This window comes from Salmo salar, chromosome ssa27, assembly GCF_905237065.1.
Source record: "Salmo salar chromosome ssa27, Ssal_v3.1, whole genome shotgun sequence".
Lineage (NCBI taxonomy): Eukaryota > Metazoa > Chordata > Actinopteri > Salmoniformes > Salmonidae > Salmo > Salmo salar.
This window is the reverse complement of record NC_059468.1, coordinates 3,502,730-3,521,137: the sequence shown is the minus strand read 5'-3', so window position 1 is coordinate 3,521,137 and position 18,408 is coordinate 3,502,730. Positions and strand designations below refer to the sequence as shown.

Sequence of the window (18,408 nt, the reverse complement as noted above, 5' to 3'; positions counted from 1 at the left end):
CAACCAATTACTACAAAGATTCAGTACAGGCATCCTTCCTAACTCAGTTGCCATGAGGCCATTGCTCACTTTGGTGATTGGCCATTGGTGATAGGAGAAAATTGAGAATGGATCAACAACATTGTAGTTACTCCACATGTATAACTTAAGTGAAAAGAAGGAAGCATGTACAGTATAACAAATATTCCAAAACAACAATACTGCAAAAACAGTTTGGCAAAGCAATTAACTTTTTGTCCTGAATACAAAGTGTTATATTTGGGGCAAATTCAATACAACACATTACTGAGTACCACTCCATATTTTCAAGCATAGTGGTGGCTGCATCATGTTATGGGCATATTCGGACTGGGGAGTTTTTCTGGATAAAAAATTCAAGTAATGGAGCTAAGCAAAATCCTAGAGGGAAACCTGGTTCAGTCTGCTTTCCACAAGACACTGGGAGATTAATACATTTTCAGCAGGACAATAAGCTAAAACACAAGGCCAAATCTACACTGGAGTTGCTTACCAAGAAGACAGTGAATATTGAAGAGTAGCCGAGTTCAAGTTTGGACTTAAATCATCTTGAAAATCTATGGCAGACCTGAAAATGGTTGTCTAGTGATGACCAACAACCAATTTGACAGAGCTTGAAAAATGTAAAGAATAATGTACAAATGTTACACAATCCAGGTGTGGAAAGCTCTTAGACTTACCCAGAAAAACTCACAGTTGTAATCGCCAACAGTGTTTCTAACATGCATTGACTCATGGGGTTGAATATTTATCTACTCAAAATAAACTATACAGTGCATTTGGAAAGTATTCAGTCCCTTTTACTGTTTGAACATGTTATGCTACAGCCTTATTCTAACATTTTCCTCATCAATCTCCCGAGTGGCGCAGCAGTCTAAGGCACTGCATCTCAATGCAAGAGGCGTCACTGCAGTCCCTGGTTCGACTCCAGGCTGCGTCACATCAGGCCGTGATTGGGAGTCCCATAGGGCGGAGCACAATTGGCCCAGCGTCGTCCGGGTTTGGCCAGGGTAGGCCGTCATTGTAAATAAGAATTTGTTCTTAACTGATTTGCCTAGTTAAATAAATAAAAATACCCCATAATGACAAAGCAAAAATAGGTTTTTAGATTTGTTTTGCAAATATATTAAAAATAAAAAACATGAATAGCTTATTTACATACACTACCAGTCAAAAGTTTGGACACACCTACTCATTCAAGGGTTTTCCTTTATTTTTTACTATTTTGTTATGAAATAACACATGGAATCATGTAGTAACCAAAAAAGGTATTAAACAAATCAAAATATTTGTTATATTTTATATTCTTCAAAGTAGCCACCATTTGCCTTGATGACAGCTTTGCACACTCTTGGCATTCTCTCAACCAGCTTCACCTGGAATGCTTTTCCAACAGTCTTGAAGGAGTTTCCACATATGCTGAGCACTTGTTGGCTGCTTTTCCTTCACTCTGCGGTCCAACTCATCCCAAACCATCTCAATTGGGTTGAGGTCGGGTGATTGTGGAGGCCAGGTCATCTGATGCAGCACTCCATCTCTCCTTCTTGGTCAATTAGCACTTACACAGCCTGGAGGTGTGTTGGGTCATTGTCGAGTTGAAAAACAAATGATAGTCCCACTAAGCGCAAACCAGATGGGATGGCGTATCGCTGCAGAATGCTGTGGTAGTCATACTGGTTAAGTGTGCCTTGAATTTGAAATAAATCACAGACCGTGTCAACAGCAAAGCACCCCCACACTACATACCTCCTCCTCCATGCTTCACTGTAGGAACCACACATGCAGAGATCATCCGTTCACCTACTCTGCGTCTCACAAAGACATGGCGGTTGGAACCAAAAATATCAAATTTGGACTCATCAGACCAAAGGACAGACTTCTACCGGTCTTACGTCCATTGCTCGTGTGTCTTGGCCCAAGCAAGTCTCTTCTTATTATTGGTGTCCTTTAGTAGTGGTTTCTTTGCAGCAATTTGACCATGAAGGCCTGATTCACGCAGTCTCCTCTGAACAGTTGGTGTTGAGATGTGTCTGTTACTTGAACTCTGTGAAGCATTTTTTTGGGCTGCAATTTCTGAGGCTGGTAACTCTAATGAACTTATCCTCTGCAGCAGAGGTAACTCTGGGTCTTCCTTTCCTGTGGCGGTCCTCATGAGAGCCAGTTTCATCATAGCACTTGATGGTTTTTGCGACTGCACCGGAAGAAACTTACAAAGTTCTTAAAATGTTCTGCATTGACTGACCATAATGTCTTAAAACAATGATGGACTGTCATTTCTCTTTGCTTATTTGAGCTGTTCTTGCCATAATACGGACTTGGACTTTTATCAAATAGTGCTATGTTCTGTATACCACCCCTACCTTGTCACAACACAACTGATTGGCTCAAACGAATTAAGAAGGAAAGAAATTCCACAAATGAACTTTTAACTTTTAGGCACACCTCTTAATTAAAATGTGTTTCAGGTGACTACCTCATAAAGCTGGTTGAGAGAATGCCAAGAGTGTGCAAAGCTGTTGTCAAGGCAAAGTGTGGGTACTTTGAAGAATCTCAAATTTCTTTAACACTTTTTTAGTTACTACATGATTCCATATTTGTTATTTCATAGTGTTGATGTCTTCACTATTATTCTACAATGTAGAAAATAGTCAAAATAAAGACAAACCCTTGGATGAGTTGGTGTGTCTAAACTTTTGACTGGTACTGTAAGTATTCAGACCCTTTGCTATGAGAATCAAAATTGAGCACAGGTGCATCCTGTTTCAATTGATCATCCTTGAGAAGTTTCTCCAACTTGATTGGAGTTCCCCTGTGGTAAATGCAATTGATTGGACATGATTTGGAAAGGCACACACCTATCTATATGAGTTTCCACAGTTGACAGTGCATGTCAGAGAAAAAAACAAGCCACGAGGTCATAGGAATTGAACGTAGAGCTCCGAGACAGGATTGTGTCAAGGCACAGATCTAGGGAATGGTACCAAAACATGTCTGCAGCATTGAAGGTCCCCAAGAACACAGTGGCCTCCATCATTCTTAAATGGAAGAAGTTTGGAACCACCAAGACTCTTCCTAGAGCTGGCTGCCCACCAAACTGAGCAATCGGGGGAGAAGGGCCTTAGGGAGGTGACCAAGAATCAGATGGTCACTCTGACAGAGTTCCAGAGTTCATCTGTGGAGATGGGAGAACCTTCCAGAAGGACAACCATCTCTGCAGCTCTCCACCAATCAGGCCTTTATGGTAGAGTGGCCAGACGGAAGCCACTCTTCTGTAAAAGCTACATGACAGCCCACTAGGAGTTTGCCAAAAGGCACCTAAAGGACTCTCTCTTTGGCTTGAATGCCAAGCGTCACATCTGGAGGAAACCTGGCACCATCCCTACGGTGAAGCATGGTGGTGGCAGCATCATGCTGTGGGATGTTTTTCAGAGGCAGAGAGTGGGAGACTAAGTCAGGATCGAAGGAAAGATGAAAGGAGCAAAGCACAGAGAGATCCTTGATGAAAACCTGCTCCAGAGTGCTCAGGACCTCAGAATGGGGTGAAGGTTCACCTTCCAAAGTACAGAGAGATCCTTGATGAAAACCTGCTCCAGAGCGCTCAGGACCTCAGACTGGGGTGAAGGTTCACCTTCCAAAAGGACAACGACCCTAACCACACAGCCAAGATAACGCAGGAGTGGCTTCGGGACAAGTCTCTCAATATCCTTGAGTGGCCCGATCAAACATCTCTGGAGATACGTGAAAATAGCTGTACAGCGGCACTCCCCATCCAACCTGACAGAGCTCGAGAGGATCTGCAGAGAAGAATGGGAGAAACTCCCCAAATACAGGTGTACCAAGCTTTTAGCATCATACCCAATAAGACTCGAGGCTGTAATCGTTGCCAAAGGCGCTTCAACAAAGTACTAAGTTAAAGGGTCTGAATACTTATGTTAATGTGATATTTCTGGAGGTTTTTGCACCAAAAAAACAACCTGTTTTTGCTTTGTCATTATTGTATGTAGATTGATGAATAAAAGGATTTAAAAAATATATATATTTTTGAATAAGGCTGTAACATTACAAAATGTGGAAAAAGTCTAAGGGGTCTGAATACTTTCCGAATGCACTGTATATGCAAACGGATGTGAACACCCCTTCAAATTTGTGGATTTGGTTATTTCGGCCACATCCATTGCTGACAGGTGTATAAAATCGAGCACACTGCCATGCAATCTCCATAGTCAGTTAGCTTCCAACAAGTCAGTTAGTCAAATTTTTGTCCTGATAGAGCTGCCCCGGTCAACTGTACTTGCTCATATGGTGAAGTGAAAACTTCTAGGAGCAACAACGGCTCAGCCGTGAAGTGGTAGGCCACACAAACTCACAGAACGGGACCACTGAGTGCTAAAGCACGTAACGTGTAAAAATGGTCTGTCCTCAGTTGCAACACTCACTACTGAGATCCAAACTACCTCTGGAAGCAACGTCAGCGCAATAACTGTTCGTCTGAAGCTTCATGAAATTTGTTTCCATGGCCGAGCAGCCGCACACAAGCTTAAGATCACCATGCGCAATGCCAAGCATCGGCTGGAGTGGTGTAAAGCACGCCAACATTAGACTCTAGAGCAGTGGAAACGCATTCTCTGGAGTGATGAATCACGCTTCACAATCTGGTAGTCCGACGGACAAATCTAGTTTTAGCGAAAGTTGTCAGTGGTAGAAAAAATACCCAATTGTCATACTTGAGTAAAAGTATGATACCTTAATAGAAAATTACTCAAGTAAAAGTTAAAGCCACCCAGTAAAATACTACTTGAGTAAAAGTCTAAAAGTATTTGAATTTAAATATAATTAAGTAGGTATCAAAAGTAAATGTAATTGCTAAAATATACTTAAGTATCAAAAGTATAAATAATTTCAAATTCATTATATTAAGCAAACCAGATGCCACCGTTTTCTTGTTTTTTAAATTTCCGGATAGCCAGGAGCACACTCCAACACTCAGACGTAATTTACAAACGAAGCATGTATATTTAGTGGGTTGGCCAGATCAGAGGAAATAGGGATGACCATGGATGTTCTCTATATGTGTGTGAATTGGACCATTGTCCTGACCTGCTAAGCATTCAAAATGTACTTTTGGGTGTTTGGGGAAATGTATGGAGTAAAAAGTGGTTTATTTTCTTGAGGAATGTAGTGAATTAAAAGTAAAATAGTAAAGTACAGATACCCCAAATAACTACTTAAGTAGTACTTTAAAGTATTTTTACTTACGTTTTTTACGCCACTGGACAAAGGGACTAGTATTCTTTCATATCTGTCTCTTTATTTATACATTTTTCAAACACACTGCTATAAATAAATGTTTTACAAAGTGCATCTCTTTCAATGTTTATCCGAATGCAAAAGTTGAAGTTACTGGAGTTATATGGAAATTAATGACAATAAATGTATTGTTTTTTTTTTAAATGGTCGTCCATCTGTCAACATTTTTGTCTTATTAAAGGGATTGTTCACTCAAAAACGTATTTAAATAGATAAAGTTAGTTTTTCAGTGAACTATCCCATTAAGACTATTTCCAGGTAGACAATATACTGTACCTGTGGAATAGTTAATGTAGTGGTGCATTCTGAATGACCTTCATGTTTTCATAGGCCTATTTTCTCTGTACAGTTTCAATTTATCGTATGCCTTACTTGTTATGCTAATAGCACACTGGACTTTGTCTGAAAGGAGGGCCGAACATGCCCCCATTCACATCGATGGGGCTGTAGAGGAGCGGGTCGAGAGTTTCAAATTCCTTGGTGTCCACATCACCAACAAACTATCATGTTCCAAACACACCAAGACAGTCGTGAAGAGGGCACGACAACACCTTTTCCCCCTCAGGAGACTGAAAAGATTTGGCATGGGTCCCGAGATCCTCAAAAAGTTCTACAGCTGCACCATCGAGAACATCCTGACCAGTTGCATCAATGCCTGGTATGGCAACTACTCGGCCCCCGACCGTAAGGAGCTATAAAGGGTAGTGCGTACGGCCCAGTAGATCACTGGGGCCAAGCTTCCTGCCATCCAGGACCTATATAGTAGGCGGTGTCAGAGGAAGGCCCAAAAATTGTCAAAGACTCCAGTCACCCATGTCATAGACTGTTCTCTCTGCTACCGCACGGAAAGCAGTACCGGATCGCCAAGTCCAGGTCCAAAAGGCTCCTTAACAGCTTCTACCCCCAAGCCATAAGACTGCTGAACAATTAATCAAATTGACCCCCCCCCCTTTGTTTTTACACTGCTGCTACTCGGGGTTTATTATCTATGCATAGTCACTTTCCCCCTACCTACATGTGCAAATTACCTAGACTAACCTGTACCCCCACACATTGACTCGGTACCGGTACCCCCTGTATATAGCATCGTTATTGTTATTTTATTGTGTTACTTTTTTTCCTTTTCCTTTAGTTTATTTAGTAAATATTTTCTTAACTCTATTACTTGAACTGCATTGTTGGTTAAGGGCTTGAAAGTAAGCATTTCACGATAAGGTCTACAGCTGTGGTATTCGGCACATGTGACAAATACAATTTCATTTGACAATCAATTTATTAGGTCATCTGAGAAATTTACTGGACATGTAACCTTATAAATTCTGCCTGTATCTGCATCTCTTTCCATTGACAGTAGTTAATTAGTCTCTTGGAGTTTTAGATGAGTCATTTAGAATAATTAATGTGTCACACCCTGATCTGTTTCACCTGTCTTTGTGATTGTCTCCACCCCCTCCAGGTGTCACCCATCTTCCCCATTATCCCGTTTACTTATACTTGTGTTCTCTGTTTGTCTGTTGCCATTTTTTTTGTTTGTTCAAACGTACCAGCGGTTTTCCCTTGCGCCTGTCTTTGCTATAGTCCCTGTTTTCTAGTTTCCCGGTTTTGACCATTCCTGCCTGCCCTGAGCCTGCCTGTCGTCCTGTACTTTTGCCCCACTACTCTGGATTTCCAACCTCTGCCTGACCTGAGCCAACCTGCTGTTCCGGTGCCTTACACCCTCTCTGGATTATTGACCCCTGCCTGCCTTGACCTGTTGTTTTCCTACCCCTGTTTAAAAAATGTACTTTAGTTTCTTCTGCACCTGGGTCATATCTTAAAACGTGATAGAACTGGCCATGACTGACCTAGCAGACCCGGGCCAGCTGTGGCAATGCCATCTCCTCCCAAGAAGCCTTCATTGGTAGGCACTAGGAATTGCTTTGTGGTCTTATGGACGTGGTCCAAACGTTGGCTGAGTGCCATGACCTGGCATTGGACATGCTGCTGGAGCAATTATGCAGGTTGTCTGGGGGGCTGCCTGCCACGGTGGTAACCCCACCGCCCCTCAATAACACTGCGGTTAGCAGCACCACCACTCCACCTTCACGGGAGCCCCGTTTACCTCCCCCGGGAACGCTTTAGTGGAAAGCCGAGCACCTGTCGGGCATTTTTAGCTCAGTGTGCCCTCACTTTCGAGCTTCATCCTTCCTTCCCCTTGGATCGCTCCAAGATAGCCTAACTCATCACGCTGATGTCTGGGAAGGCTCTCGCCTGGGCTACCGCTGTATGGAAACAACAGTGTGCCCGACAGTGTGCCCATGTGCCCGAGTCTGGAGGGGTTCGTGGGAGAGGTGAGGAAGGTTTTTGATGCCCCAGAAGCTGCCCGGAAGCTAATCCAGCTCCGGCAGGACGCCTGCAGAGTGGCCAACTATGCGGTGGATTTCCGCACGTTGGCAGCGGCGAGTGCGTGGAACCATGAAGCACTGTTCGACATGTTCCTGCACGGCATCTCGGAGGAAGTTAAGGACGAGCTTGCTGCTCGGGAGTTACCCACAGATCTTGACTCCATCGATGGGCGATTGCGGGAACGACGGATGGAGAAGAAATACATTTTCGCTCGCACGTCCAGAGATTTCACCTCGCCTCTGAGTCATCCCAGAAGTCCCTGACGGTCCCGCTGCCGAGAGCACCTGAGGTTTACGACTTTCCTTGAGAGTCACCGAAGATGGCCGAGGCACTGTTTACCGAGGCTATGCAACTAGGCCGGGCTGGGCTGTCGCCAGCGGAACCTCAACACAGGATCAACACAAGGAGCTGTCTGTATTGCGGGACTTCATTTTGTGTCCTCTTGCCCGGTAAAAGACCAGGCTCAATCAGGTGTTCAGCAAGTCCCTGGCTACTTCCCTTCCGCTGCACTGCTCCTATGACTGCGGGATTGACCTTCTCCCTAGCACCACGCCGCCCCGGGGACGTCTGTACTCTCTGTCGGGACCAGAGACCAAGGCTATGGAGACCTACATTGGGGACCCCCTAGCTACAGGATTTATCCGTCCCTCTCCCGCTGGCACAGGGTTCTTCTTCGTGGAGAAAAAGGACAAGGCCTGTGCATTGATTACTGCGGACTCAATGACATTACTATGAAGAACCGTTATCCGCTACCACTCATTTTCTCGGCCTTCAAGCCACTCCAGGGGGCCACTGTTGTCTCCAAGCTGGATCTATGAAATGCCTACTACCTGGTATGGATACGAGAGGGGGACAAGTGGAAGACCACCTTCAACGCGGCCACTACGAATATCTGGTCATGCCTCAACAACACCCCTGCCGTGTTCCAGGCTCTGGTGAATGATGTTCTCTGCGACATGTTGATCCGGTTTGTCTTCATCTACATTGGCATCCTTGTCTTCTCCCGCTCCCCCCAGAATACGCGCTCCACTTCCGACAGGTTCTCCAGCACCTTCTGGAGAACCAGTTGTTTGTGAAGGTGGAAAAGTGCGAGTTCCATTGCTCCACCATTCCCTTTCTGGGCTACATCCACTCTGCTGGGAGTGTCCAGATGGATCCTGAGAAGGTGAGAGCAGTGGTGGATTGGCCTTAGCCTACGTGCAGGGTGCAGCTGCAGTGCTACCTGCGGTTCGCCAACTTTTTATCACCGCTTTATCCGGGGTTACAGCACCCTGGCCTCCCCCTGTCTGCACTCCTCTACCAAAGTTCCATTCACGTGGTCCTCTGTCACTGACTGGGCGTTCCGGGACCTTAAACACCGCTTCACCACTGCTCCTATCCTGGTTCATCCTGACCCTTCCCGTCAGTTCATGGTGGAGGCCGACGCTTCGGATGTCGGAGTGTGGGCTGTCCTGTCTCAACGTTCTGCCCTGGACCTTAAGCTGCATCCCTGTGCCTTCTTCTCCCACCACCTCAACGCGAATGAGAGGAACTACGATGTGGGGAATCGGGAGATTCTCGCTGTGAAGATGGCATTGGAGGCACTGGCTAAAAGGGGCGGAACATTTGTTCATTGTGTGGACCGACCACAAAAACCTGGAGTATCTCCGCGCCTCAACTCCAGGCAAGCGAGATGAACCGGGTAAACAGCAGGGCCCAACTTTTCCCTCTCCTACCGGCCAGGGTCGAAGAATGTCAAGCCGGATGCCCTGTCTCGCCGCTATAACCCCACGGTTACCACCCTGGAGCCCGAGACCATCTTTCCCACCTCGTGCCTGGCGACGGCACTCAGCTGGGGTATAGGGAGACAGGTCCGGGAGGCAGAGCAGAACCCTGGGGGGGCCCCAGATAACCGGATGTTTGTGCCTGACACTGTCCTCTCCGCGGTCCTGAAGTGGGCCCATTCCTCCAGGCTTGCCTGTCACCCAGGCTCTCGTCGGACCCTGGCCTTCATGCGACAGCGCTTTTGGTGGCCTACTATGGTTCCGGATGTTTCCGTGTTTGTCGCTGCCTCCACGGTCTGCGCACAGAACAAGACTCCTCGTCAAGCTCTGGCTGGTCCATCCAGACAGAAAATATTTACACAAGAAGCAACCTATTATCACACAGTCAAACTCTCATTTAATTTAGTAAGTTCACCATTCTGCTGTTCTCACTGTTAAACATCGCAGTGTTCAACACAACGGCTCTTTATCTCAATCATTTGAACTGATCAGTCAACACCAGTTTTTTTTCCTAAAGTAATCTAGTATCATTTAATTTCAACCCAATAAGCAAAAAATCTCACTGCCTGTCCCTCACCGTCCCTGGTCCCATTTTTTCCTGGATTTCGTCACGGGTCACCCCCCGTCTGAGGGCAACACAGCCATCCTGACTGTAGTTGACTGGTTTTCCAAAGCCACCCACTTCATTCCTCTCCCCAAACTATCCTCGGCCAAGGAGACGGCCCAGCTTATGGTGCAGCACATCTTCCGGATCCACGGACTCCCGGTGGACATGGTCTCCAACCGGGATCTGCCATTTTCGGCCCGGTTCTGGAAGGCGTTCTGCATGCTCATTGGGTTGTTGGCCAGCCTGTCCTCCGGATTCCACACCCAGTCCAACGGCCAGTCAGAGCGAGCCAACCAGGACTTAGAGACGACTCTTCGCTGCCTCCGCCAACCCTACCACCCGGAGTCAGCTACTGGTATGGGTTGAGTACGCCTGCAAAACTCTTCCTTGCTCTGCCACGGGTCTCTCGCCCTTGTGTTCCTTGGGATATCAGCCTCCGGTCTTCCCAGAGCAAGAGGAGGAAGTCAGCAATCCCTCTGCCCAGATGTTCACCTGTCTCTGTCGCCATACTTGGAAGAGAGCCCGGGCCGCTCTGTTGAAGACCACTTCCAGGTATCAGCGACAAGTGGATCGCCACCGGACCCCTGCTCCACGCTATCGGCTTGGGCAGAGGGTATGTCTCTCCACCGGCGACCTGCCCCTCCAGGTGGAGTCCCGTAAACTTTCCCTCTGTTTCATCAGCCCGTTCCCCATCTCTAGAGTCATTAACCCCACTGCTGTTCATCTTTTGTTCCCTCGTACCCTCCGTATTCACCCTACTTTCCATGTGTCTAGGATTAAGCCCATGTCTCACAGCCCTTTGTCTTCTGTTTCCAGGCCCAATTCTCCTCCCCGTGTCATCGATGGCTATCCGGCGTACACGGTGAGATGTCTCCTGAGTGTTCGACTACAGGGCAGGGGTTTCCAGTACCTGGTTGACTGGAAGGGTTATGGCCCTGAGGAGAGGTGCTGGGTCCCCGCTAGATGAGCTGGGTCCCCAGCCCTCATCGCCGACTTCCACCGCCGGCACCCCGGTCAACCAGGTATGCACACAAGTAGAACACCAGGTCGTGCCCCTGGAGGGGGGGTACTACTGTCACACCATGATCTGTTTCACCTGTCTTTGTGATTGTCTCCAGTCCCCTCCAGGTGTCGCCCATCTTCCCCATTATCCTGTGTATTTATACCTGTGTTGTCTGTTGCCAGTTCGTTTTCTTTGTTCAAACCTACCAGCATTTTTTTTCTTCCCCCTTGCTCCTGTCGTTGCTGTAATCCCTGTTTTCTAGTTTCCCGGTTTTGACCATTCAAGCCTGCCTGTCGTCCAGTACCTTTGCCCCACTACTCTGGATTACCGACCTCTGCCTGACTTGAGCCTGCCTGCTGTTCCGGTACTTTACACCCTCTCTGGATTTTTGACCCGTGCCTGCCTTGACCTGTCATTTGCCTGGCCATTTTAAAGAATAAACTTTAGTTTCTTCTACACTGTCTGCACCTGGGTCATACCTTAACGTGACAGAATGAACAAATAACAGTTCACTTTCCTAGATGAGGTTTATTTCACATTGTGCACCATCTCATATTTGGATGAGTGGTTACACATGTCCATAATATTTTCTGTAAATAGAAAATAGTTACACTTACAAATGTTATTTTAAAATAAGTTATATTAGACTTGATATGAATGGTTCTTATTTCTTACCAGCGCAGACAAAGAGTTTGCAGTCTGCCCAAACACCTGTTTTTCTCTCCCCGTTGTCCAATAAGTGATGACTAACAGTTTGTCACACACAGACACAGCATCAGTATGTGCAATCAAATTCTATTGGCTAACAGACACTTTCTGAGACTTCCTCCCTTATCATACACAATTTACTAAGAGCCAAGCAACATATTCAAAGGATGGGGAGGTGGCTTGTCCAAGTAAGGACTCTTTTAATAATGCATTTTTGTTTAACACATTGCCTTTACTTATTCCCCCTAGTAGGGCCCCAGTGCTGCACTAATCTGGAACACACATCTTAACAGGTCAGTCAGTCATATGCACCTCCCAAACTAATATCTACAGTTTATAACATGATATCCATATCTACAGTATAACTGTTACAAACATGTCCCATTCAGGGGCTGGCGATAAAATAATCATTTCATGAAACCACTACTCTAGTGCATTGATTCCTCTTGCCCTTAGTGACAGTGGCTTCACAGGTAAATGTTTAGACTGACTGAAGAACACAGGAGAAATGTCAGCACCAATGTCTCCCATCCTGATTCAATACCATAGTCACATTGCCAGGGAAGTAGGTTACATTACATACAAAACCTGCAGTCTGTAATGTACTGCAACTGGATGGAGAACGGATTTCATAGTGTGCGTTCTTCTGCATTTATACAGACATATCATTGTCTAATAGATAGTCAGAATACAGGTAGCTACCGTTGGTTGTTGCATGCATATGATACGTATAAAAAAACAACAGCTAAGTGTGATCATATAGTAAAGTTGTCAAGTCAAACTCCAGTCTATGGTAACGTTGTCAGTGTTACGCAAAAAGCCCATTTCCACAATAGCACATCACAGTGTTAAGGAATATCAGGGAAGTACACATCGTTGGAGGACAAGCATGCTAGTAATAAACACTACTTTCAGTATTTGGGTTAGAAACCCCACAGCAACATTTGACCTTTTGGAAGTCTTGGAAGATGCAGAGGGAGGGACTGTGCTACCGGATGCCTCCCTTACCCCAAGGATAACCTCAAACTGATTTTAATTGCATTGGAAAACTAGGATAGACATTGTTGATGATACAGGCCACAGCTGGAAGACAAACAGCTGGTGACACTCAATTAAAAGGCCTAACATTGGAGTAACTGTTGTTTAGACACCCCATTAGGTCAATTAAATAATGAGTCTCTTCTGCCAAAGGGAATAAGGGATAGTTCACTCCAAAATTTTAGTTGAGGTCAGACGTGGGCTAATGTACAGAGGTCCAGGCCGTCTGCTGTGTAGATCCAGCTCTGTGCCTCAACTCCAAATGAATTGGAAAGGATGGACTTTTGAGGTTTGAATATGTCTGACAAACTTTGATTTTTGAGTGAACTAGACAGTATCACTTTACAGACAGCTGAGGTCACTACGATTTTTTTTGGGCCACATAGCAGTTTGACTTCACAATGCATTGACAGAGACACTGCTGTGGTTACAATGGGTAAAAGGCAGGATCAACATATTTGGGTACTTTGGTTTGACTTAATTGGGTTTAGACCTTGTTAGGAACTTTCTATTAGACATTTGTTATAAAGGCAGGCAAGGCCAAACCTCCTCAGAATCCACAAAACATGTCAAAACTCTGTAAGGGTCAAGTCCTCAAGATATGAGGCTATAAACATGATACAACTGAGAAGTTCCTAACAAGGTCATGATGTGTATTCTCTGAGCCGCATCATGTAATATACAGTAATAAGCTATGAGAATATCAACGTGTTTGCTGTATCTGCGTATATCTAGCAGTAGCAGCATTTGTGAGACCACTTCCATTCACACATTACCTTGAACATGCAATGTTGGTGTGGAAGTTTACAGTGAGTGTCATCTTAGGATATGTGAGCAAAATACAGCTTTTGTGTTCTCAAGTATTGATGTCATGCACACATTGCTGATGATGTCAAAGTGTTTAAAACAAGAAAAATCACTGTATATTCCTTACATGGTATGTTTTGACAGTGCTTTACCTTCCAAAGTTGCCATTCACCCGAGAAATGCTATTGTTTGTCACAGATAGTAGGCTATAGGTTGCATTACTGGTTTCATTCTATATCAGTTAATTAGTTGTGCCTTCCGACAGGTTGTCATTCGTCCTTCCTGGCTCGGTCATTGGGGGCTGCCCTCTGAAGCACCAGGAGGCCAGAAAACGTGAGGGAGATTCCCACCCACCACAACGCAATCTGGGTCTCCCCGAAGATAAGCTGCCCCAAAAAGGCCTGTGGCAAAATACAGGTATTTACATTTAGTGCACCAGTCATTACACTATTTCTCTCTATTATTGACAGCAGTTAAAACGGAAAATCTGTGTTTCATGTATTAATTCAAACCATGCACTTTTAGACTATTAGGCTTCTACATTATTTATAACTAATTGTGTCTTTTCCACAGGGAAACGTGTACTTACGGAAGATATGAAGTTGGAAGCGGTGGTGGTCACAGTGGTTCGGGTGGAGGAGGAAGAGTACCTGAGAGCCTTAGCGAGGAATGTCCACATCACAGCATTACAAGTGAAGAGCAGCCCCCCACAAAGAAGCCTCAGGGGGATGTGTAGCTGAAACAAACACACAAACACAATAGACCCCTTTCTGTGTTTGCAAACATTGCCGCACTAGGGTGACATGCACAAGTTGGTGGCAGAACAAGGGGGAGTTCTTATAGAATGCCAGCAAAAAAAAAGCCTCTATTTACATGTTGCTTTTGAGTGCATTTCACACTACTTTTGGATTATAATCATATTTTAAGGCTAATATGAATGTCCTGCTTTATATAATGTCTGTGTCATCATCGCAAATCAACTGCATTATAATTTTAAAAAACAGCCTATTTCAATGAGCGTTAGAATTCTAGCTAACAACTGCTGAATCCAAAATAGTTATTTTGCAAAGATAACAAGCAAATATAATCTTTGTGACTGTTCAAGCAAGAGTCTAAACATCATTGTAAGCATAGGAGAACCCAAAAAAGTGACTTTGTTAATAAGTAATAAAAACATAAATCTAGGCTATGTTGAATGGGCATAGATGGAGAAAGCGTTTTATTGTGCGTGACGTCAGTGTGTCATGTACTGGAATGTGGTCTATATGAATGAAAACAATGTTATTTTGCAATCGAGTCACATCAAATAGTTGAGCTCCATTTCAGGGATTTGGAGCCTATTTCAGTTATGTGTCTTGATATGTAGATATATGTAAAATAAATATCTGACGGCTATATAAATAAATAATATAGACGATAACTCAAACGTAAAATCATGACACCTCATTATGAAGGTCGTTTCAAGCAGCCCAATTACAATATGGTATTGACATTGAATGGACAATTGCCCATATGTTAAACTAGGATCACATTCGGCCACTAGAATAAAATGATACTCAACATAAGCAAATATATTGCTTTAACACCAAAAAATAAACGATGTAACACTGCACTACTGTAGGTCGCAAGAGCTGCAATGTCGTTCAAGCACGCGGGTACGACACGAGCTTGATACACAGCATCGCCTGTCCAGCTGAGCGAGCCGCCGATGGTGCTGCCGATGGTGCTGATGCTGAGCGCACGAGCTGGAATCTGGAGCCTTAAACTCATCACTGGAAAACCCCAACTTCCCTTCTCGCGGACGTATTGCTATGCTAACACATTGACATTTACATTATTCAAAGCCACCCGAATCCCATCGCATTAATAATTCAGGCGCTTAAACGGCGGCGATTCCTCACCCAGTCACAAGCGGTAGTTTCGTCCGGTTGTCTAAATTTCCGCTGCTCTCCCCATGATCGTAGCCCCGTTTCACATACACCTTTAAGGTAATCGGCACCAAGTGACAGCTTTGCAGATGAAGATGCGACAGCCCCGAGAAACCCCGCCAGGAGCGCATAGAAAACGCCGGGGAACATGTTGACAACCAAGGCACATATTTTTCTAATCCATCACATTCCTACGGCGGTATTGAGTTGAATGTGTGGGTAAAATGTAATCTACAGGCTACTTCCTAACAATAACCGCCCGGAGATAGCCACACCAATCAAAATACTTGCTCAGCGGGTAGGTGCACAAAGTGGTTGGACGCAGAACTCCACGGCTGTGTAGCATTGTGGGAAGAGTAGTTTCTTCAGCGGCATCACGTGTTCAGGAATTCTGTGGATATTGGACAAGGATGTATTTCACGAATCAATCGGTTTATGAGTGAGTTCTAGTCTCTCAAAGGCAAGACCCAATTAATGAATCATGATAGGCCTTTAATTAGTCTCATTCATATTTATAATATTAAATTAAAAGCCAGACGTTCTATTTTAAACACAAAAAATAATCATACATTAGGCAATAGGCTAGGTTAGCCTTATAGCCTACTACTTTGGTTAATCTGCTCTATATTAAAGTTGCCACTTTGAGAAACCTGACCAAATTCACATAGAAATGTGAGTTATAGACCTGTCATTCTCATTGAAAGCAAGTCTAAGAAGCAGTAGATGTGTTCTATGTGCTTTATATCTATGCTTCCTGGTCTTTCGTTTTTTGCATCATTTACTTTCTTTTTTTTTACACTAGCTTCAAACAGCTGAAAATACAATATTTTTGGTTATGGAAAATATATTTCACAGTGGTTTAGATGGTAAAAGGATACTCTACACAAATGCCCCTGTATTGATGTGTAATATTGTTATTATTGTTGCAATTAAAAAATAAAAATAATTAAAGAATCTCTGATTCTCTGCTGGGCAGGCACTATAAAGTGTGCCTAATGGGTTATTTAGTGTGGTTTCAATCAAATTTCCCATAAACTATAGGCTATAGGCTGTGGAGTGCATGCTCTGAGAAGCAAAGCGCAAAGTTCTATTTCTAAGATAGCTGCTGGGATGGTGTAAATAAAACTAGGCTGCATTGCACAGAGTTCCGGCCTGATCTGCTCTTGCTGATCAAAAACTGGTCTTCGACGGCCTCTGGCTGGACTGAAGTCGACCCAAAGTTAGAACAATTTCAATGTATACCGTGTCCGTCTCGCAACGGAGCCTTGAACCGCAAGGGGGCGTTGCATTTCCACTCCATTGTGGATGTCCCCATTGAAATACATCTGGCACAACGTAACGGAGTGCTTATGGGTTATGGGAACGAGGTTGAAGCCTCGATCACACCTACAGTGTTTTGTGTTTTGGTACACCAGAAGTACATTAATTTCCAATTGAATGCTGCGTTTGCCTCGCAGCATTGCGTTGCAGACGCAGTTGCAGTGCATTCTGTGTGCTGAATGTGTTGGATAAATCGAACGTATTGTATGTGTAGACGGCTTGGCAGAAATGATAGCAGAAGGTGATTGTTGAACTTCTGTTACATATCCAGATGATGCTGCGTACCATTTTGCAGACCACTGTATGTGTGTTCGAGGCGTGAGGCTCTCTCTGGTCTGTCCAAGAAGTGAGGGTAAACGGTAGGCATGTTCTCTGCCATCCACTTTTAATTATTATTTTGGCTATAGGGAAGAGTCACTTGTTTTTTTTCAAGCTCTAAGGGAGGGTTTAGGTAAAATATATTTTGCAGAAGGGAGGGCCATCCATTTTCATTTCAGAGAGTTCCGATTTTCTCCATGTAACCCTTACCTTAAATAACCTTCACTCCCTAAAAAGAAACCTTGAACGCACAGAAAAGGTGATACTGTGAGATTTGAAAACTATTAAAACCAGGACTAAAAAGACTCAACAAATACAGCAGAGAGCTGCTGTTTTTCTGAGTAAGTTCATGTTTAAATTGTTATTCAGCACTGTCAACACTGTTCAACACTTTGATAAGTCATAAAATGTGTGCTTTCCCTACTTCCACTCACACTACAACCAGCACTGCTGCTGCAATGAATAAGTATAGAAAATTGTTCCATTAAGCTTGCGTTGTTTTTAGGCTATTAGAGGTGTCTTTTTTTCTATCAAGGAATATTTCACTTTCTCTGGTCATACAGTAGGAGTAACAACATGAATTGGTGCATGAGGAAGAAATAATGCCGTGCGACTTGAGTTTCACCATCAGCTGGAAGACTGTGTCCCCGTTTCTCAGCAGAGGGAAGGAGAGGAGAGGGACGGGAGGGACGGTGTCGGTGAGTTGGGCGAGAGGTAGCCTCACCGCTGCTCTCTTTTTTAGTAATGGGTTTTGCCAGGGCATTGTGGATATGGATGGTGGATCGAATCCAGCAATAGCAACTCGTTTTTTATATTTTGTTTTAAGCCTATCCCAAACCTTAACCATTCAGAGTTAATGCCTAATCTTAAGATTTTGGAACTAATGCATAAATTTAACCTTAAACACTTGACGTTTGTAATAACTTCAAAATTTGATGTTTGAGAAACATGAATGAACGTCTAATTCTGTTGGAGACCATGAGAGCTACTTACGTTCGCTAACAGACCCAACGGATCGTTGGGAACTGTAACGCATCGGTGAAAGAGCCGTTCATATGGCTTCCTGATTTGGATACTGATACTCCTGCTTTTTGAGCTCAAAACAATGTTTTTCAGCAGATAAGTTACAAAATAACTCTCTAAAGAGAGTAATCCTCACTGCAGAAACAGTAAGTAATGGGGAGAGCGAGTCAAGCTGGTCCCCCC

General features: G+C 44.3%; 1 protein-coding gene across 1 annotated transcript; it reads right to left on the bottom strand.

Moving 5' to 3' along the window:
• Nucleotides 1–11,961: 11,961 nt before the first annotated feature.
• LOC106588204 (transmembrane protein 42) lies at nt 11,962–15,889 on the bottom strand. Its single transcript, XM_014176967.2, has 3 exons — nt 15,538–15,889; nt 14,226–14,372; nt 11,962–14,037 (listed from the first exon to the last, which is right to left on the bottom strand). Exons 1-3 carry the CDS (start codon nt 15,712–15,714, stop codon nt 13,906–13,908), a joined length of 456 nt encoding a protein of 151 aa, XP_014032442.1. The 5' UTR covers nt 15,715–15,889; the 3' UTR covers nt 11,962–13,905.
• Between the last annotated feature and the right edge of the window lie 2,519 nt (nt 15,890–18,408).